The following is a 12,534-nucleotide window of genomic DNA, read 5'->3' on the forward strand; positions in this document are numbered from 1 at the left end:
GCTACAAAGCTCTATCATTTACTAGCTGTATGACTTTTGTTAAATTTACTTTGTCTCTTTCAGGCTAAGTTTCTCAGCAACAAAATCAAAGTGTAATACCTCTCTTATAGGTTCCTGTGAGAATTAAGACATATAAGGCTTCAGAGGAATGGAGACCTTATTTATCATGTTTACTACCTTATTCTAAAAGCTTAATGAAGGTAGTAGATGTGGCTCTAACAAATCTATACTGTGTGGTGTCTGGTAACTTTGCTTTCTCTGAACAAACATTTTAAGAAAGTCTAAGCACACAAAAGTCCCCTGGGAAAAAAGCTAGTTTAACTGCTTACCATAAGAAGTGTCGCTTAACAAAACCCACTAATTGGCAGTGCACGTAGCTCAGTGGGTAGGGGGCTGGCCACCATACACTGAGGCTGGCAGGTTCAAACCCAGTCTGGGCCAGCTAAAACAACAACTACAACAAAAAAATAGCCAGGCTTTGTGATGGGCACCTGTAGTCCCAGCTACTAGGGAGGCTAAGGCAAGAGAATTGCTTAAGCCCCAGAGTTTGAGATTGCTGTGAGCTGTGAAGCCTCGGCACTCTATCAAGGAGGGCATAGTGAGACTCTTGTTTCAAAAAACAAAAACAAAACAAAAAACACTAACTTTCCCTCCACACCACCCCTTAAAACCTCAGGGAATATACAGTTAAGAGAACAAAATTATCAGTAAATAAGGAGTGATCAGCTATATAGGAGAATCAGGTTAGGGCAGTATTATAGAAAGCTACTGCAACCAGTACTTATTTTTATTACTGTAAATAATTAACAGCCTCTCCATCTGAATACACTCCTTCATAGGATTGTGTGGAGTTTTCCCACCAGGTTAAGAAGATCCCCAAATGTTGTTTAATAGTTGAATAAGAAATTTCAAGGAAGATGCTACAAGGAGTAGACAAACAGCTTTCTGAAGGTTACTGTCTCTTGTTTCAACCAACATATTTGGATACAGCAAATCCAGATAGAAGCTGGGATTGAGTGGAAATAGGAAAATTACAAATATAAGGTAAAAATTTATTTCAAGTCTTTAGAAAAGAATGTAAAGAGTTTAATAATTTGAAAGAACTAAGTTTTCAGGTGTTTTTTTTTTTTTTTTAGTGTGGTGGAGATTGCAATTTGTTGATATTCTTGAAAAAAGGTGAAGGGGGATGTTGTAGATGTACTGCTGGGCAAAAGATGGAAGAATAAGCCAGTGTAATAAAAAGGAGCACTTCTTTTTCACCAACAGATTGTAAAGTGAGAGTCTGAGATATAGAGGGAGACAGTTAATGAAGCTGGAATTACAAGCATCAAGTTAAGAGTAGGCTGGGCAGGGGTTTTTAGGCCGGGCGTGGTGGCTCACACCTGTAATCCCAGCACTCTGGGAGGCCAAGGCAGATGCACTGCCCTCAGCTCAGAGGTTCGGGACCAGCCTGAGTCACAGTGAAATCCCATTTCCAAAAAAAAAAAAAAAAAAAGCCAGGGGTTGTGGCGGGCGCCTGTAGTCCCAGCTACTTGGGAAGCTGAGGCAAGAGAATCGCCAAGAGTTGGAGGTTGCCGTGAGCTGTGATGTCACAGCACTCTACCCAGGGCCACAAAGTGAGACTCTGTCTCAATAAGAAAACGAAAAAAACTTGAGGAAATTAGGGTAAATTTGGATCCCTTATTGTAAAGATAATATTAACAAAAGGTGAATGAAAAGACAGGTAACGTCTAGGGAGGGTGATCCCATCAACTCGGCTTGGCGACTACTTAAGAAAATCCCTTCTATCTCTTTTCTGATCCACTCATTCTGGGCGCCTAAAACCGCCTGAACTAATCAACGGTACAATTCCCCTTTATGCTCAGATATATTCAACAGAACTACGTATGAATCGGCAACAACAAAAAATCCCACTAAAAATGAGACTGCAGTTACACCGAGAAAGGGTTTTAGAAAGGCCTTGTTCACAAGCTAATCGAGGGGTGGAGAGAAAGCGGTCCTTTCAGACGGAGATGCGCGCTGCGATGACTCCCCCCAGGGCGACCAGACGCTGCTGCAGCACACTTCGGAGGAGGTCGAGCTTGACCCCGGGGACCGGGTAAGGCGAGAATCGGGCTTGGCGGCTGCGGTTCCGACTATCGAGTTCCCTCCCCTTTATAAGGCGGGTCGGGCTACAGCCGCCACCGGTCACTCGACGACTCTCGATTCGAACGCTGGGTCGCACCGCCTGCCGAGGTCCTAGATGAAGCGTCTCAGTTCTGGCAACCAGCACACTGTCCCCAGAGACCATGGCCAGCGCTGAGGCCGACGGGCTGAGGTTTTGGTCGCCGTGGGAAGAGCGGTAGGCCACCCTGTTCCCTTGATCGCCGGCAGACAGGGGCACATCGTTCTGGGCCATCTTCAAACACTGCCCGCAGTACTTGTGTTACGTCCCTCGGTCAAAGTAGGTCCTTCGGGGCTCTACAGATCAGTCCTGCGCGTCTCCGACGCGCTCACCACCCACTCCGGAAGCCATAACTAAAGTGGCGGCTGGTCGAGAAGCCGCCTTCGACGCTCTCGCCGCGAGCATGCGCAGTCCGTCTACGCACGTCGACGCCGGCCGAGAGCGTGAAGGACGTTTACGGCGGTGACGCCTAAGAGCGTTGGGACGTTGGGGTTTCCGAGACTGCGCAGTGTGCAGGTCGGCCTTGACCCTTCGGCCAGGCTAGGGAGGGGAAGACGCTGCGATGGGGGCGGCGGCGGCGGAAGCGGACCGCACTCTCTTTGTGGGCAACCTGGAAACTAAAGTGACAGAGGAGCTCCTTTTCGAGCTTTTCCACCAGGTAAGCAGCTGGATCAGCCCTTTTGGTTTTTCTGTTTCCCGGAGGCCGGGCCCAACTGCGGTCCCGCTTTCTTGGAGCGAGCTTGGCAGTCAGTCTGGGCTCCTGGCGGGTCGGCTGTGTCGGGGTGAAGGGCGCGCTTGGGGAGTGAGAGGCTCGCTGGGTTTCGTTTTATTAGAATAATGCTAATTAGCTGAGTTCGGATGGCGACGCTGAAGGGTGGTAGAGGGATGCCCATCAAGCATTGCCGGGGTAAAGATTTAGGGTAGGATCCTAAGAGATAGAAAGCGTGTGGATCTTAGTGGAGCAGTGCTTTCTCTTCGTCTACCTTTTTTGATAATGCCTTTTGTTTATTTGACGGGAAAATGTATTTAAATATTTTTGGTTGGTATCTGTTGTCTCCTTGAGTTGCTTGTAATACTGTGGCATTGTTAAAATACTTAAAAGCGACTCAAATACGCCATAGAAAAGGAGCATTTTAATGTTTCTGTATTAAAACTTGTGAAAAATTCTAAGTACTGTGTCTTTTTTCCCCCCAGTTCTATATCCTAACAACTGGTATTGTGTTATTAGTCATGCAAAAGTGAATTTTTAATATGAGAAAGTCATTGTCTTGCTGTTGTGAAACGTTCTTTTCCGTGGAGTGGGAAAATGATGGGTGTTTGCCACCTGGTTGAGAAGTCATGTGGTGCTGTGAGTTGTGAAAGTGATTGTGATTCCAGTTCCTTGTGGGCTCCTTTCCGCTAATAAGTTAAATCTAATTTTCAATCATGACTAATATTTTTACTCCAACCAAAATGGAAATCCGTGTGCATCATTTAAAAAAAGTTTCTGATTACGTTTTTGTCTTTTGACTTTGTAGTCTCCTTTGTTTGTAAAATTTGAGTGTTTTCCTAAAATTGCCTTATTTAAATTCTAAACACTTGTTTGTAGGCTGGGCCAGTAATAAAAGTGAAAATTCCAAAAGATAAAGATGGTAAACCAAAGCAATTTGCATTTGTGAATTTCAAACATGAAGTATCTGTTCCTTATGCGATGAATCTGCTTAATGGAATCAAGCTTTTTGGAAGGCCCATCAAAATTCAGTTTAGATCAGGTAACTGTTAAATGATGTTGTTTGAGGGGAGCAGGTTCTTTGCTGCTTTGTTTATTGTTTTAAAATTTATTGTTTAGAATTTGTTTAGAATTGTTCAGAATTTGTTTTTTGGTTAAATACTTTGTTAAGCTTTCTAAATAGTGAATATTATATGTCCCTGAAAATGGGTAATATTGACACATGGATTTTGAAGATTATAATTGTAAAACTGAGTTTGAAATTTCATTTTGGGTTAGTGAAAAGAGCATAAAGTTTATTGCACTAAGAGCTGGGTTTGGGACCTCTGGAAGAAGCAAGGATTAATTCTGAAAATACTTCTCTTGGCTGCTTACGTAAATAATGTAAATTTATTTTTACATTATTTTGATTTTTGATCATGTGAGGACAAATGTTTGCATGTATCCAGTCTTAGAATTTAGTGTGGGGATCAGAATATTATGACCGGATTGGATATTTATACATTGGGTAGTAGTACCTTGTTTGGAATGCTTTGTTTTGCATATGCGATATTATACACTTAAGAGTTTCACTCTGAAATTGTAAAGCAGTCTACAGCAATTTGAGATTTTTCTCTTTTAGACTGTGTTTACCTTTTTAGAGAGATTTAGGACATGGGAGATAAAATTTCAAATTGAGTTTTCTATCAAGAAGAATATTTCAAATTATTTCATTTTAGGAAGTAGTCATGCCTCGCAGGATGTCAGTTTGTCATATGCCCAGCATCATGTTGGAAATTCAAGTCCTACTTCCACATCTCCTAGCAGGTAGTAGTATTTCTTACATGTTAAAATGATTTATCAGGAATTTTCTTGGATAATGATCTCAAAACTCATGAATGAATACTTTTTTCTTTGTTTCTTTTTTTTTTACTTTTTTCTTTATGTTCTTCTGCTGTGTTGGATTATTGTTATAGATCTATTTTAAGGGTACTATAGATACATTGCATATAATCCTCTTAAGGTAGATGAGTATATAATTATAAATTCATTTATAAAGTGGTGTACCCATGCTTACATATACACATACATCTACACAATTGAAACAATTTCTCAAAACATTACCGTTACTATTTGCAGTACACTCTGTTTTATCAGTCATAAGGGGCTTCATTCAAGAAAGATTTAACAAATACATGTCATGTGTCAGGTTCTTCACCACCAAATCTTTTATGTATATGATCTAATTTATTTCTCACAATGGTTTTATGAGGATAGGGATTATTATCTTTACGTTGTATGTGAAGGAAATGAGGAATAGAGGTTAACTTAATTATGAACTGCTTGTAAGTAATGGGCTGGTATTCAAACCGAGGCAGTGTGATTGAGGCCAGCTCCTGTGATATGCCTAGTAGAGCTTAAAGTCTAGATGAAGACATATATTTTTGTGACAGCCTATTTAATTACTCTAGAGAGCTTATCATTTTTATACTCGTTTGTAACATAAATTAAATTATACTTTCCCCCTTTGCATAAAGATACATAACCTGATTTAAGAAAACCCAAAATAAAAAGATCCATACCATGAGACAAACCATTGGTTATTTGATTCCAAAGATGTTTTTAAATAATGCAAACAGGTTTTTTTTTTAAGTTTTTTTGTGGAGACAAGAGTCTCACTTTATTGCCCTTGGTAGAGTGCCATGGTGTCACACAGCTTACAGCAACCTCCAACTCCTGGGCTTAGGTGACTCTCTTGCCTCAGCCTCCTGAGTAGCTGGGACTACAGGTGCCTGCCACAACGCCGGACTATTTTTTGTTGCAGTTTGGCTGGGGCCGGGTTTGAACTCACCACTCTCAGTATATGGGGCTGGCACCCTACTCACCGAGCAACAGGCACTGCCCCCACCCTTTTTTTTTTCTTTTTTGAGACATAGAATGTCACTCTGTTGCTCCCAGTAGAGTGCTGTGGCATCATATCTCACAGTAACCTCAAACTCTCAGGGTCAGCTGATCCTCTTGCATCAGCCTCCTGAGTAGCTGGGACAACAGGGGCCTGCCACAAGCTCAGCTGATTTTTTTCTAGTTGTAGTAGAGATGGGTTCGTGGGTCTCAGGGTCTCCCTGTTGCTCAGGCTGGTCTCAAACTCCTGAGCTCAAGCAATCTACCTGCCTTGGCCTCCCAGAGTGCTAGGAATTTCAAACATTTTTCAACTGAGTTTTTTGTAGAGTGGGTTTCCTCTTTAGGAAGTAGGGAGTAAGGTATAAATCCTTAAAAGTAATGTTCTGTGTATGTCACAGAGTTCTTTGCTTACCTCCCCAAATTTGTTTCTCTTTTTTGTCTCAGTAAATGTCTACTCAATTGCTCAAGCCGGAAATCTAGATTTCATACTTTATTTCTTGTTTCCCGTGTCCTGCATATCTCATCTATCAAATTATTTTCATTTTAGTTGTAATCTAAGTCTGTGCACTAGTTTGGGTATTGACAGATTTTTCTATGAAGGGACATATGGTTAATATTTTAGACTTTGCAGGCGGTACAGTCTCTGTCTCTGCCATTGCTGCACTAAAGTAGCTCTAGATGATAAAAAAAAAAAAGAATATGGCTGTGTTCCAATAAAACTGTGTTTAGGAAAACAGAGTTTGGCCTACAGGCTCCAGTTGTTCACTTCCTTGTCCTACCCCTTCCCTCAGCTGAGAAGGTTTTGCCTCCAGATAGTGTTGGTATTTAGCTCTCCCTTCACTTGCATCCTTTTTTAGAAAGATAGTCCCTGACTAGCCAAGCTAAAATAGAACCTATCTCTTCTCCCCTTTACTTGTTCTTGAATCATACTTATCATTTATTATAATTTTGTAATTGTGTGAAAATATCCTGTTGTCTGTATTCTCACCCTAGTTCCATGAGACGGACACCTTATCTGTCTTGTCCATTCTCACCTTAAGTGGTGTCTTGCTAATGATTGGTATTTAGTAAATATTTATTGAATGACTGACTGTATGGTGGTTTTCTTATTTTTAGCAGATATGAAAGGACTGTGGACATGACTCCATCATCACAGATAATTCAGAGGTCTTTCTCTTCTCCAGAAAATTTTCAGAGACAAGCAGTGGTAGGCTGATTTATTTTTTTCAACTTGAGTTACTAAAAATAAAATCTTACTTAGTTAAAATGTTCGTGTTATCAAATGATTGGTTTTCAATTAAGTTTGCTAGGTAGGAGCTTTTTCCCTTTAGTGTTTTAAGACACCAATCAACTTTTTAAATTTAATTTTCTTTTTTCTTTTGATATAGGGTCTCACTCTGTTGCCCAGGCTGGAGTGCAGTGGCATCATGAAAGCTTGCCGCAACCTCAGACCCCTGAACTCAAGCACTCCCCCAGCTTAGCCTCCAGAGTAGATGGGACTTCAGGTTCATGTCATCATGCCTAGCTAATTTTTCTATTTTTTATAGAAACAAGGTCTTGTTCTTGCTTAGGCTGGTCTTAAACTCCTGGCCTCCCAAAGTGCTGCAATTACAGGTGTGAGTTACTACACTCAGCCTTAAATTTCATTCTTATATTAACTTTTTCTCAAATTTTTGTTAGACAAGCTTGATCTTTGTAGATTGAGCACTCATTTTAATTTTCATTGGGCTGAAATATATACTTAAAATACTGAAGATAAATAGTAATAGAATTGCATTTACATTTGTATTTCTCTTTTCACCCACTGTGGTGTGTTTGTGTGTATACAAATAGTGGAGATTCGTGTTTTGCTCTTGTAACCTGTCCTGACTTCTTGCTATAAACTCTTTTTGAGGTTTTAATGTCCTGGGGTTTTCTAGACCATTTCATTCTTGAACTTCCATTTTTTTTGGTAATTAACATCATTATGAGACTAGGCTTAAAATCTTATTTATCTTTTACTATTCCTTCTTTGTCTTCACTCATTTACTCTGTCCTTCATTTTTTTGTTTGCAGAAGTACATTCATTACTTTCTTTTTATTTTCTTTACCGAAAGCACAGACTTGCTTGGGGTCTTCAAGCTTTTGTATGTCAGGTCTGCAAAATAAAAATGTAAAAGTGAAATACAGTTGAGACCAGTATAAAGGAATATCATCTTTCACATACATTACTACTCATTTTTCTCATTTTACTGTGGGCCATAAAAAAAGAAATCATTGTGGGCTGGGTGCCCGATGCTCAGTGGTTAGGGCGCTGGCCACATGTTCCAGGGCTGGTGGGTTTGAACCTGGCCCAGGCCTGCTAAAAAAAAAAAAAAAAAAAAAAAAAAAGCTGGGTGTTGTGGTGGGCACCTGTAGTCCCAACTACTAGGGAGGCTGAGGCAAGAGAATCACTTGAGCCCAAGAGTTGAGGTTGCTGTGAGCTGTGATGCCACGACACTCTTCTGAGGGTGACAAAGTGAGACTCTGTCTCAATTGAAAAAAGAATAAAATTAAAAAATCATTGTGGACTAATATCTATCCCCAGGCAGAATTGGGGAACCACTGATCTAGTCAGTTACCATGTCTCTGTTTTCCCCTCATAATTCCATCTTGCACAGCATTTCAGAATTAATATTATAACCCTGCTTTGCTTATCTCCTCTGCACATTGACTTTCAATTGATGGTAAAATGAAGCCAGGCTTCTCTAGCCTACTTGGTAGGCATTCCCATTATCTAATTCCAATGAACCCCTAAGCCTCACTTCCACTGCTTATTGAGAGCTATATCTGTCTCAGCCAGAATTACCTTGTATTCTATGAATCCATTTTTTTTCTTTGAAGACAGTTCGCTCTGTTATCTTGGGTAGAGTGCCCTAGTATCATCATAGCTCACAGCAACTTCAAATTCTTGGGCTTTATCAATCCTTTTGCCTCAGCTGCCCAAGTAGCTGAGACTACAGGCATTTGCCACCATACCCAAACAAACAAAACCTAATTTGTTGGGGCGGCGCCTGTGGGTCAAGAAGTAGGTCCCGTATGCCGGAGGTGGCGGGTTCAAAGCTAGCCCCGGCCAAAAAAAAAAAAAAAAAAGAACCTAATTTGTTTCTAATTTTGGTAGAGACCAGGGTCTCTCTCTCATTCTTTGCTCAGGCTGGTCTGGAACTCCTGAGCTCAAGCAATCCATCTGCCTTGGCCGCCCTGAGTGCTAGGATTAATAGGTGTGAGCCACCGTGCCTGGCCTGAAGCCATTTTTTGTTTTCCTGTTACCTTGTGCAATTTCCTTTCTTTGGTATACCTCCACTTTAAAATATTTTCCTTTAAATATTTCATGTACTGTTTTAATATTCAGATCATATGCTACCCTAATGAACCCTTAATGATACTGAGGTCTTTATATATAGTTTGTTACTTAGTGATTAGTATTAGAATCATTTTGTATGACTTTTTCCATTCTGAGTTGTATTCTTGAGGGCAAGGAGCAGTATTTATGTATAGATAACTTGTAGATAGCCATCAGGAAAAACGAGCTCTTTTTTTATACTACTTCAGTTGTGTTTAACTCCGGATCCATCTAGGCAAGAGGGATTTTAATTTTCTTTCATTATCCAGTTGGTTAATTGACTTATTAAATGTATATTGTTTGATATCTGGAAGTATTGATATTTCCTTCTTTTTCTCTTCCTTCAGATGAATAGTGTTTTGAGACAGATATCCTATGGTGGAAAATTTGGTTCTCCACCTCTGGATCAATCAGGATTTTCACCATCAGTTCAATCACATCATACTTTTAACCAGTCTTCAAACTCTCAGTGGCGCCAAGATACACCATCATCACAGCGTAAAGTCCGACAGAATTCTCATCCCTACGTAGCAGATAGACATTATAGCCGGGAACAGCGTTACAGTGATCATGGGTCTGACCATCATTATAGAGGAAACAGAGATGATTTCTTCTATGAAGATAGAAATCACGATAGCTGGAGCCATGACTATGAGAACAGAAGAGACAGTAGTAGAGATGGAAAATGGCGCTCATCTCGACACTAAGAAGTGTTCAAAAGACACTTTTTTAAATAGGGTCATTTTAGGCCCTTTAACTCAGTTGATTTGCAAATAATTTTGTTGAAAACTGTACAGAGCTGCTTTAGAAGTTGACACATTTCTTTATAAATTTTTAAAAACCTAGTTACAATTTAATACAGAAATGAGAAGAATTGTGGTTCCAGTTTTATAATATTAATAACCTTTCACCTCAGGGTTTTATGAAGAGGAAAGGGTTTTATGCAAAAGAAAGTGCCACAATTCCTAATCATTTTAGACACTTTAGAAAGTGAATTATATAGCTTGGTTGTATGATAAAGCAAATATTTTAATTATTTGTTATCTTTTGTATTGCAAGAAATTTCTTGTTAGTCAGATTTTGATGTATTGTAATAGAAAACAATCCATGTTGACAGTCCGAAATGGCTATTGGCATTTTGTTAATAAGAAAACACAACTTTTCAGTGATTCATTTTACCAGCATTTTATTTGAGAAAGCTGATTCATAAAGTTTGGGGATAGATCATATTGCTTAACTTCTTAGAGAATTTAAGTATAAATTCTGTAACATGTTCTTGCGTTTTATCCTATTTGAACATAAAAGTGGATGTCTGCACATAACCGTTTCATTCTAAAATTTTAGAATTTCTTTAAATCATGTTTGTATGACTGAAGTCACTCGGGAAATTAAATAGGTCTCCCTGTATATTTTAAAATTTAAAATACAGTATTAGTGTAAATGCCCTTTTCAAGTACAAAAATTTCAGTGTATGGTCAGATAAAATGGTAAAATGTTTTACTAAAAGTTATACTTTTTTGAAAGAAAAATTCACAAAGCCTTTTACATGCTGCCTCTGTTAGACTTTAAAAATTTCAACATTGTCAAAGTGTCTAGCACATGTAAAGGACACATTTTATGGAGATTGTACATTTTGCTTTTGTTTGAACCTTTAAAAGAAATTATTCTTAACATTTTCTGATTTAAAAAGTTTAAAATCTTGTTTAACAAAACTTTTATGTATCAAAATAGTTTCCTTTTCATTGAGAGTTTATAAAAATTCATTCCTTGAAAAATATGGATCCTTTTTAATACCACAACATTTGTACAATGTTGCTTTATAATATATTAAAAAAATAAAAGAGAGGTATGTCTTATTTTTGTAACATAATAACACTACGGAGACATTGTATACAAAAACTTTGCAACATGCCCATTCCAAGGTTGCTTGATAAGCATGTTAGTTCTTTAACTTAGAGCATCCTAAAATACATCTTTTATACATCAAACCTGATGTTTCAGAATCAGATTATTGTTCATAATCATTTACACCCATATTATTGTTTGGAGCACTGTCACACTAATTTAGGCACCATCCCTGGTCTGTAGGAGTTCATGTGTGCTCAGATTTTCTGTCAGTATGTGCATTCAGTTATTTTTGTTTCTGTAAATGGAGTTATTCAACTACTCGGCATAGATTTAAGAAAAAAGTTATCTGCTTAAGCAGGTTAGTAGCAGGACTTGTTTCCAATGAGTCTTATTTTCGGTTATCTTTGAAAACTTCGTAGGTTGTAGATTTAAACTAGTTTAATACTTTATCTGTAGGGGAGGTTCTTTGATACAACTTATCTGTTGGGGAGGTTCTTTGATACTTGTTTGCAGGTTATCCTGATTCAGTATTTCTTTCTCTGGGAGGAACCTTGTGATATCCCATTGGATTTTTTTCACTTCAGCTTCACCCACTTGAAAGTAACCAAATTAAATAAGCACATGTTTCATGTAAAGGAATAGAACAAGAGCCTTAAAGAACTGAATAAAGGTGGTGAGACACCTCATTCATAAGTACAGGTTGAGTATACCTTACCCAAAATACTGGGGACCAGAAGTGTTTTGGATTTGGAATATTTGCATTATACTTACTGGTTAAGCATCCCAAGTCCAGAAATCCAAAATGCTTTAGGGACCATTTCCTTTTCTTGAATCATTTTGGATTTCCAGATGGGGGTGCTCAACCTGTACTGAGCGCTAAAAGAACAGAAAAGAAGAGGAGGGCGTCGCCTGTGGCTCAGTCGGTAAGGTGCCGGCCCCATATACCGAGGGTGGCGGGTTCCAACCCGGCCCCGGCTGAACTGCAACCAAAAAATAGCTGGGCGTTGTGGCGGGCGCCTGTAGTCCCAGCTACTCGGGAGGCTGAGGCAAGAGAATCGCTTAAGCCCAGGAGTTGGAGGTTGCTGTGAGCTGTATGATGCCATGGCACTCTACCAAGGACCATAAAGTGAGACACTGTCTCTACAAAAAAAAAAAAAAAAAAAAGAAGAAATTATTTTTGTGAGTGAGCAGTTTCTCCTAGAGTGTTTTATATGTAACACTGATAAAATAAGGATTCTTTCATCAAATGTTTGGCAGACACTGTGTATTAATGATGTGTGACTTTCTCTTTGAGAGTCAAATAACAGCGCTGTAAAGTTCCTGGCTGGGCGCCTGTAGCTCAGTGATCAGACCACCCGCCCCCGTGCACAGGGCTGGTGGGTTTGAACCTGGCTCAGGCCTGCTTAACAACAAATTCCTGAGTTACTACACTAAAGAAATCTCCTAATTAGTATGTTCCATCCTTCCCCTTCCAAAATAAAAAATGCTTATGCCACTTGTAATTTATCGTGTATGCCCGCTTTCCACATGGCACTGCTGCCCTCCTAGAATGGCGATTAATCTTAACAGGGT

General features: G+C 39.4%; 2 protein-coding genes across 5 annotated transcripts; one reads left to right on the forward strand and one right to left on the reverse strand.

Annotated features, from left to right (window-relative positions):
• Positions 1 to 851: 851 nt before the first annotated feature.
• C6H11orf71 (chromosome 6 C11orf71 homolog) lies at positions 852 to 2,559 on the reverse strand. The gene has a single exon (XM_053593727.1). It carries the CDS (start codon positions 2,396 to 2,398, stop codon positions 2,003 to 2,005), a length of 396 nt encoding a protein of 131 aa, XP_053449702.1. The 5' UTR covers positions 2,399 to 2,559; the 3' UTR covers positions 852 to 2,002.
• A 29-nt stretch (positions 2,560 to 2,588) lies between these two features.
• On the forward strand, positions 2,589 to 10,959 carry RBM7 (RNA binding motif protein 7). Of its 4 annotated transcripts, none has more exons than XM_053593728.1 (5): positions 2,589 to 2,822; positions 3,753 to 3,915; positions 4,592 to 4,679; positions 6,870 to 6,960; positions 9,462 to 10,959. In XM_053593728.1, the coding sequence occupies exons 1-5, from the start codon at positions 2,727 to 2,729 to the stop codon at positions 9,819 to 9,821; spliced, it is 798 nt and encodes a 265-aa protein (XP_053449703.1). In that variant the 5' UTR covers positions 2,589 to 2,726; the 3' UTR covers positions 9,822 to 10,959. The 4 variants fall into 4 exon arrangements, with proteins under 4 accessions (XP_053449703.1, XP_053449704.1, XP_053449706.1 ...); XM_053593729.1 differs by having other exon boundaries at positions 2,627 to 2,822; positions 6,873 to 6,960; XM_053593731.1 differs by lacking the exons at positions 3,753 to 3,915; positions 4,592 to 4,679 and having other exon boundaries at positions 2,694 to 2,822; positions 6,873 to 6,960.
• The last annotated feature ends 1,575 nt before the right edge of the window (positions 10,960 to 12,534 follow it).

This window comes from Nycticebus coucang, chromosome 6 (genome assembly GCF_027406575.1).
Source record: "Nycticebus coucang isolate mNycCou1 chromosome 6, mNycCou1.pri, whole genome shotgun sequence".
Lineage (NCBI taxonomy): Eukaryota > Metazoa > Chordata > Mammalia > Primates > Lorisidae > Nycticebus > Nycticebus coucang.